The sequence below is a fragment of the Fistularia commersonii genome, chromosome 6 (genome assembly GCF_037954325.1).
Source record: "Fistularia commersonii isolate RoL2024-O1a breed Wild chromosome 6, RoL_Fcom_v1.0, whole genome shotgun sequence".
NCBI classification, from domain to species: Eukaryota; Metazoa; Chordata; class Actinopteri; order Syngnathiformes; family Fistulariidae; genus Fistularia; species Fistularia commersonii.
In genome coordinates, this window is record NC_141289.1 from 5,795,574 (window position 1) to 5,804,903 (window position 9,330).

At 41.6% G+C, this 9,330-nt stretch overlaps 1 protein-coding gene across 2 annotated transcripts; it reads right to left on the bottom strand.

The window, feature by feature from the left end:
* Nucleotides 1–213: 213 nt before the first annotated feature.
* Nucleotides 214–9,146, bottom strand: LOC147233213 (cyclic nucleotide-gated channel alpha-3-like). 2 transcript variants are annotated; one of them, XM_086147815.1, is made up of 8 exons: nucleotides 8,968–9,146; nucleotides 8,527–8,580; nucleotides 8,275–8,373; nucleotides 7,113–7,157; nucleotides 6,805–6,918; nucleotides 6,506–6,607; nucleotides 6,081–6,187; nucleotides 214–5,382 (listed from the first exon to the last, which is right to left on the bottom strand). In XM_086147815.1, the coding sequence occupies exons 2-8, from the start codon at nucleotides 8,574–8,576 to the stop codon at nucleotides 4,031–4,033; spliced, it is 1,869 nt and encodes a 622-aa protein (XP_086003941.1). In that variant the 5' UTR covers nucleotides 8,577–8,580; nucleotides 8,968–9,146; the 3' UTR covers nucleotides 214–4,030. The 2 variants fall into 2 exon arrangements, with proteins under 2 accessions (XP_086003941.1, XP_086003942.1); XM_086147816.1 differs by lacking the exon at nucleotides 8,968–9,146 and adding an exon at nucleotides 8,665–8,749.
* Nucleotides 9,147–9,330: the final 184 nt, after the last annotated feature.

Sequence of the window (9,330 nt, forward strand, 5' to 3'; positions counted from 1 at the left end):
AGGAAGTAACCAAAGCAAATTCTGTTGTACGCAAGAATCTTTTGCAACAGCTGGTTAAAATTTGTATTTAAAATTCTTTCTTTCTTGGTAGCACAGCAGCCAATCAAAAGTGCATAAATATTTATATTTATTTTTATGGGCCAGGTCAAAAGTCATTGTCTCCTACTGAGTTAAGTGAAACAATAACTGCTTTTAAAGGACCTTGCAGGTGAGTTTATTTTCTTGTGAGGACCCATGAATTGATAAACAATGAGTTCTGTGTGTCAAAATGTTCAGGGATGTCAGGGCTGAATCTAGCGCTCAGAATGATCATGCGATCCACACTTTGAGGAGAATGACTGCACTGAGCCCATTCAGCAGAAAACAGCATTCTGTGTATAATGTGCTTGTAGCTTTTTGTGCATGAGGATCTGCAGATGATGTTCCGCCTTCCACATCTCTGGTGGGATGAGACTGATCAAAGGTTGCATGAAATGGTGTGGCTCATGGACAAATCCAAAAAAGTAGCCTTAGTGCTAAAGTTCTGATTTGCAACTTCAATCTGATAATTTTTTGTCTTTCTCGATTTGTTACATCAATTTTTACCAGTAGTGGTCTCACAGATATAATCCCAAGAGACAGACTGTCATTTCTGGCTACAAAATGTGTTTTTGCTTCCAGAAAGTGGCCCAAATTGCCCCAATTCAGACCTTGATATCAAAAGTAGATTTTAGAGTTCATCTCTACAAGCTCATGGTATCACTTTAGCAGAAAGAATGAGCAGTTATTCTTATTAACTTGGCACTGAATAAGAAGAATGAAATTAAAGTTCTTCAGTGTGAGCGGATGAACTGCTGCCAAGGACAAGTTACCAACCATAATTCCAGTGGCTAGCTGTCATCAGAAGATTAACCAATGCTAGCATTGGCTCATACTCACAAACCGTTCCTTTCAAATTGTACTGTCCTTTGAATATTAAAAAGAAAATTAGGCTCTATCTAAATGACATCTTATTGTCAGGATTTGGCCCGTGACTTTTCATATCTGACTGAAACCTGATCAGTTCGGAGAGTGGAGGAAATATGCCTAAATTTAAAGTGTCAGACAGGCCGTTTCCTGGTTTATTTCTGCTGAAGTGCAAGATCCTACAAACAATTTGTGGTTTTATTTTTTATTTTTTGGCAGGGGGGGCTTATACATTCTGATCATCAACTCTTCTAAAACTGCTGCCTTTTTAGTCTCCAACCCATATTTCAAGTTTTCACACTGAAAGCTTGGTCGGCTGATTGGACGCTGCTACTCAAATGATTTTTCAGACATGTGCTGACGGTTGTTCAGATACGTTGGGGGGCACTAATCTGTTGTCTTGACCAAGAAGATGGGTGTTTGATGGTGCAGAATATCCTCCTTTGTCCTCCATCCTCAGGTCTCCACACCACAGTCATGGAACATAATTTCAAAGTCTGGGCAGAAAGTAATGGATTCTGCAGAACAATTCAAATGAATGCAAATCTCGCTGCTGCACCTTACTGGATAAACACATTCAGGCGCTCCACAAGAAATCCATGGTGGACCTCTTGAAATTTCCTCACATCCAAATTACAAAATGTGCTTATAGGACATTTTCAGTGAGAAATATTCGATGCACTTGCCAGATCTGCACTCAAAATGTCAAGTTCAGGTCAGTCACATCTGATTTGCATGGAGCTGTTAAACTTGATGCAGATGCATGACCCTGCAACTGGATGCCAGTGCTGTGCACAGCCTTTGCTCGACACAAGAATTGGAAGGGCGGAAGGGATCTGTCCACCTGTGGACACTTTGCTGAAGACATTAATAAAAGATTGTTCAAGGAACACAAAGAAATTGACTTAAACCTAGACTGCTAGGTTTAAAGCTACTTCTCCCTGATGGGTGTCTTGCTTGAAGCAGGTGCCCAGTATGTTGTGACAGGCACTGAAGAACTAGCTGGTAGACAGTTGAACCTGTGAAATACTTTACAAGGATGAAGGTTCAGGAGGATGTTCTCTGAGTGACAGCCTATCCCTGAGGGTGAGGTTCCTACAAGCCACCCAATCACGATGGTCAGACCACTCTTAACACCAAAACCCTGAGCTGTTCTTTGTTTTTGATTTTGTTTGTTTTTTTTGCGCCACTTTAATTCACACACCTGCATGGTTTCAAACTGATATACGTAAGATGTTTAAAAACAATGTTTTAGCCACCATCAGTCAACATGGACATGAGGAGTGCCTGAAAATTTGGACACTGGACTGCTGTTAGTCAGGAATACATGGTGGTGGGATTACCTTGTTAACACCTTAACTTCTGCAGGTAACTCAAAGGTTGAAGATTACTTGCTATTCCATATAGAGCCCAGGTCTGTGTAAACATTACTTTATTCCTCTTTTTTTCTTTTCAATGTTGAAGTTGCTGCTTGGCGGGACATGTAGAAGGGCTTTAGAGCTGAGAGAAGGTAAATGATGAAAGATCAGCCTGATCTGGGAAAGGGAAGCAGATTTCATCTGGTGGCTTGATCCAGTAGTTCAACTCTCAAAGACAAAGTGCTGAAAGGCTAAAAGTATTCAAGTATTGTGAAAACATGCTAAATAAAGATGACTGCTTTTTTCCAACCTCTGCTGTCTGATCATTCTGAATTGACTCCCAAAGTCTTCTGTTGTCATGATAAAGGCTCAACAACAACCCCACCCCAAAATGTTTGTAGCAGGAAACAAAATAGATATGAAAAGCAGTGGGAAAAAAGGAGCCTGACAAAATTAGAATAGAATATTCCTCTAATCATCCAGTAGTGGGGAAAATTTCCATTTATTGAATTGGGATTTGAAATATGGAATTTCCTGCAGAGCAGAATCCTTTTTTGGGAAAAGCATCTTAGAATGACCTAGTCAATTCAAAATATGGTAAAAATAGAAATTAAATTTCCTCTTTCCTTTCACGTTTATTTTCATTGTGATTTGGAAAAAATTTAAATGTTATTTGTCATGGATTCTTTTTAATCTCCCATCAAAGTGAACAAAAGGTCATGGTTTCAGAACAAACCTCTGACATAGCAGCTGTTTTTCCTCTGTCTAATCTTCTGATTCATTATGTCAAGAAGATCAAATGTTTCAAGACCATGTTCAGTCATTGCTTCTCAAACATAGTCATGATGCTGCAGATGAAGTTCTCTGACTCAAAGATCATTTTACAGGTGAAATCTGATCATTGGTCAACACTTAATTCACTCATTCCAGAATATACACACATATTAAAAAGACAATCAAAGCAATTCAACAAAAGGTAGAGTGGTGACTTCTGAATAACGACTACAGGAATTTTAGATCTTCGGTTACTGAGTTGCAATTTTTGAACGTCGCTTTGGATAAAAGCGTCTGCTAAATGACTAATGTAAAAAAGGAACTGTATTCAATTCAAAACTTATAGTGCATTTCTTATAGTTCAGCTACAGTGAAACCCTACTTTTATTAAACCAGAGGTTTAATAAAATGGTGGTTTTGGTATTTTGTAAAAAGACAACTTGTATGAATTATTCTGTATCATACCATTTTTTGAGTCTTTTGAACAATATCGTTAGTACCACTCAGTCTAGCAGACGGGCCAACCGTTAAGTGAAGCCACACAGCTATTCTCACTGATGGCCAGCAGAGGGCACCTCAGCCTCATTAAAGGGTCTATAAGAAATGGTCTTACAGTTTCTGGTCTTGGGCACTTTTAGGTCATCATTAAACTAAGGTTGTAATTGGAAATTAGAATCAAATTTAATATAATGTAGATGCTGAAGAGATAATGGTGACCATGACCCACACCCAGACCAGCCTTTGCTCCAGGTTTACTGTCCCTCTAAAAGAAAAAGTTGATGTTACAAGAGTTGGTGATCATGCCAGGTCCCATTTTGTGGCTCAAAGGGTCCTAGGGATAGCTAGTGTTCAAAATAGTGTTCTACATGCCATTATGCATCTCATTATATCCAATCCAGTGGTAGGTTGTATGGGGGTCCCTCGACCTTGCAGCCATCTTGTCAGTCCAACCTCTACATGTCCACTCTGAGTGTTCGAACCTGGTTGGACATGTTGGTGAGCCTCTGCTTCATTTTGCGCTGTGATGAATCGTATTGTTCCATCATTTTTCTGAATTTGACTGAGATGACCTCCATACTGGATTCAATCTGGCTGACCTTATTTTCTAGGTCCTTCATGTCAGTGGCAGCAACCAGTGACTCATCTATCAGGTTATCCTTCATCAGAATGGCCCTCCCTTTATCCTCCAGTGCATTCTTAGCGTCGGGATACTCAATGAGCACCTCCATCAGATCGTCCTTGGACAGTGCAAAGAGATCGGAATAACCCACACTGCGGATGTTGGCTGTTCTCCGATTTCCTGCCTTGCTGCCCTTGATGCCCAGGATACTGATTTCTCCAAAGTATGCTCCGTCACTGAGGACCACAAACTGAGTGACCCCGTCATCAGCTACAACCGCCAGCTTCCCCTCCTTGATGATGTACATTTCCCTGCCAATGTCACCCTTCTTACAGATGTAGTCGCCGGGACTGAACACTTGGGGCTGGAGCTTTAGGACCAGTTCAACAAGCAGCCCCGCTTCGCAGTCTTGAAAAATGCGCACTTTTTTCAGGGTCTCTAGATGTACATTAATGGCAATTTCTGCCTTTAACTTATCTGGGAGGCTCTTTAGCACCTGCTTTTCATCACATGTTTTCTCCTCTGTCCAGAGATAGTCGAACCACTTCACCACTCTTGCCTCCAGGTCTTTGGTGACCTTTCTAAACTGCATGTACTGTTTGATGGAGTCAATCTTAGCCTGGAACTCCACACGTGCTGCATTCATGTTGGATATCATGGCCCCCACGTTGCCCACAATGGTAGCAAAGATAAGAACCCCGGTGAGAAAGTCGGCTACCACAAAGAAATATTCAATGTCTTGGACCGGAGGTGGTGTTTCACCAATGGTGGTCAGGGTGAGTGTGGACCAGTAGAAACAGTAGATGTACTGCCGGGCCAGGCGTGCATAATCTTTCTTCAAGTTTGGATAAACCCAGGTGTCAGAACCAAAACCAAGCACCTTTGATATAGCAAAGTAGAGGCAAGCATTCCAGTGGATGATGATGATGATGTAAAGCACAAGATTAGCAATTCGGAAGATGTTGGGAAAATTGGTTCGGGTTTCTGTCCTATCGAAGAACTCGAAGAGTCGAGCCAGTCTGAAGAGGCGGTTGAATCTCCACTCTGGATTGTTGATCCCAATTTGGAGGAACACGAGATCCGTTGGAATCAGGGATATGATGTCAAGACGGAACTGTCGTGTTTTCATGTACCGTTCCTTCAGTACCTTGGAATCTCTCACAAGCAGTCCCTGCTCCAGATAACCTGGTGACATGAAGTATCAGAGGAATGTTTATGTCAGTATCGGACAGTTTTCCCTGGCATCACAGTGCTCAGTGAACCCACGACAGGCCATATCTGGACGACCAGATATCAGAGTGTTACCTGCTGTATGGTTTATACTAACACAGAAAAAGACCTGAGAAAACTAGGTGACCATGATGGTTTCCAAGGTGAAAACAGCATTCTTCCAAACTTTAATACTGTGTTTTTTCCTCCGATCTTTGAATGCAACAGAATGGCGTTGGGTTTCCTCCACACTAATATCAGAATTAAATCAATCTAGTGCTCATTCAGCTCTAGCAAAAGCTGAACTGATGTTTTGTCCAAGAGGTTTTTGTGAATCCTGAGCCCTGAAATTAAAACTACATTAACTCTCGTGCGATCTTAACATTGTGTTTACTCCCCTTGTCCTACGGGTCAAAAATTACCCATGAGACAATCTTTGTATACAGCCCACATGGAAACATAAACAAAAAAGAAGTATCACTTTTTCTAATTATGGGGTCTCTTTAGGAAAAGTCATAAAATTTCAAGTTGGAAAAAAATAGGTTAAGGTGTTTTTTCTACAGCTAAACATGGTAGTGGGTTACTTTTGACCCGCAAGACAACATAAGGGTTAATAGAGTAAAGGTACATGTAAATGCAACCTCCATGGACCAAGCAGACCTTTTCTCACTGACCTGTCCTTGCTCGCACAAAGGTGTCAATGAGGTAGAGGCCATCTGACAAGTAGTCCAGAACAATCCACAGCATTGTGTTGGAATACTGCAGCTCGTTAAAACAGGCCCTGCAGTGAAACAATGAGATATCCAGCATTTTTTAATCTAAACAGGGAGTTCTTGAGGCAAACTCCACAACATGCACTGGTGTAATGGTCTTTTTTCACTCTAGTTTCCCTTTGCTTGGGTTTTAACTGTTTACTTTTTGAATATATTTTATATTTGCCTCTGCCAACCTGGGCAAGCCTCCCTTTAAAACCAGGTTCCTAATCTCAATGGGATTCTCCTGGTCAAATAAAGGTTAGAATAAATTAAAAAACAAAAATCATATATTTCGGAATCCAAAGTGCTTTGACCACATCATGTCACTTGGCATGGAGTCAGACCTGGCCACCAGGAGCATCAGGTTGTAAAACACCGGAACAGATATGGTGAAGAGCCAGTAGTAGTACATGTCTGTAGCCGGGTCCATGATCCACACCTCCTTTCTGCAGGAGACAAGAGGTCTTGGTGAAGAGCTTGTCCCGTCTTGTAAACAGTCAGGACAGAATTGCTATCTGAGCTTTGGTCACATTTTTTAAAAAGAATCAGAATTTATATTCTCCCCAAACCTTTGGACCTAAGCAGACACGTTCACCTTGGTGACGCCTGGCCGCCTCCCATTTAGGACATGCAGGAAACTTACGGCTCCTCCTTTTTATTGTCTTTCTTGTCATCCTTCTTGGCATCTTTGTTGTCATCCTTCTTGTCGTCTTTCTTCTCATCCTTCTTGGGATCTCCTCTCTTGTCATCTTTTTTGCTGTCAATAAAAAAAAAAACAGGGATGTCGGGGTGAGTCTAATTGTCCTGCACTGGCACAGGGTTTCTGAGAGGGCACTGTGACATAGGGGTGGTGTACATCTCAACTTCTGTTCTCTCTTGACACATAGTCTAAATCTACTGCGCGGTTTTGACTGCTAAAGATAGGGAGGACTAGGGTAGATTACATCTTACCCATCCTTGTTGTTGCAGTTGTTGATGTTTTGTGCAGTCAGAGGACTAGAAGAAGAACCAACATGCATAGTAAGAGAACATATACTATGCCATGGTATATGAATATACTATGATTGTATGTGTGTGTCAGTGTGTGTGTGTGTGTGTGTGTGTGTGTGTGTGTGTGTGTGTGTGTGTGTGTGACTGTTTGGAATTTGATCACAGTGGCGTCTGATGTATCTCCCAACCAGCGTGCAATTATTGTATGATTTTCACAATCCAGTCATGGAGGATAACGAGAAAGAAATGTCCCGCCAGCTGATTTGTAGCCAGTTAGCTACTTTTTGCCAAGCATATCCACACATTACATGTAGTAATTCCTCAAACATATTTTTTCAATGTATTCAATAATTCAAATTAAAATGAATGGAAGGAGAAGTTTTGTAGACAGATCAGAAACCACTCAGGATCTTGCAGGGATTAATGGAGATGTTTCATTCTGCTGAATTTGTGTAGACCTACATGGCACCTACGCTTTTAATGGCCAGGGCTGGAATAAAGAAACAGGAGCCCTTATTTCTTACTTTTAGTGGATTATAGTCAAACAATCAATGACTTGTTTCAATTATTAGTTGTTCATGTTTGTGTGTGTGAGAGAAGATTTATGAACGTAGTGAGAGAGGATATGAAGGTAGTTGGTGTGAGAAGGATACAGAGAATACATTCGCTGTGGTGACCCCTGAAGGGAAAAGCCAAAAGGAGAAGTTTGTTTGTGCGTGTGTTGTACACACATCAACAATCCCATCAGCTTGTCTGAGAACTTGAACCAAATTGTCTTCACCATACAAATGACACATTCTCGGTCAGCCTGGTGCTTCACTCCTGTCAAAGCTCTGCAAGTGTCTCTGGGCTCGAAGAGGTCTGTGATGTGAATACTTTAATGATGATAGGTTTAAAGTGATTACAATGAATAATGAAATAATTCAAATGACAGCAGGTTATATGTGACTAGAAATCAATAATGAAAACGCTCTAATGATGTTAGCTTTAAAGTGATTAGATATTCATGATAAAATGATTCTTTCTGAATGTCTGGATGATGAGAAGAATAACTGCTTATTCGACTATGCATAGGTTGCTCTGGATGCTCTGGTGAGAATGTGGATGAAGGTGGTGCCATTACCCTCTCAGGCACCTGGAGGTGGTTTCTGTTCCCAGGCTGTGGGGGCTGGGCCCTGTGGGGCCAACACTGTTCCTGCCCGAGCCTATTGTGAGAATGAGCCTGACAACAGAACACAAGAACTCTAAAACACACTATGTGCACATAAACAGGAAATAATCTCCATAGCTTCTTCGCAGTTTGTCCCCAATTATGGCTTAATCTGATTTGAGTTCCATCAGTGCTCGGCTAGTGAGGAAGTGCTGAGGAACCCACCTGGAGCGCAGGCCCGTCTCTGCTGGGGGTTGCTCATCCTGGGTGTCCATCAGCCTGCAGACACAGTGCTGATGGTTAAGTGGTCATTTAGTCATTTAGTTTAGTTTTGCTTCCCTTGTTAATTTAGATTATTTTAACCTTTCATTCCACACAATGCAGGCGTGTCTCTAAATCTGCTTTTAATCTTTGTCCGTTCCAAGAGGTGGAAAATACGAAGGTTTGACCAGTTGATCTCTTCCAACATGTTTGATTGTTTCCGAGTGTGATCCTGATCTAAGGACTTAGTGTTTCAGCCCAGCATGTTTTCTGCGGCTCTGTCAAAGCAAATCCTCTCCCAGATTACATTGTCTAAAAATAGACTTGTTAAGCTCAGGGGTTTTTCTCATTTCATCGTAGCACTGACATTTGCAATGCAAGTTGACAAGCAACTCTGTGAATTACCTGTGGGTGCAGATGAAGACGATGATGAAGACTGTGAGGAGTCAGTTAGTCTTGCATGAATCCCATGGTGTTCCTGATGTTTTCTTATTTACATCCAAGATCGGACATTAATGTCATCACATTTAGGGAGTGGCAGTTACTGTCTGTTCTCAAACAGGTGAAGGAGGTCTTCACTGTCACTGAGGCTCTAGCCAATGCCTCTAGCCAATGCTTGATTCCCACAAGGAGGGAGGGAGGGAGTGAGCAAGGGGAGGAGACAAGAACTACTGTCTGCATCTTTAAATCATTGGTTCTGATTCCTGCCCTCCTCCATCTGCCCCACCACATGTCAGAAACATCATCAAGAATTTTTAAGTTGTCCAT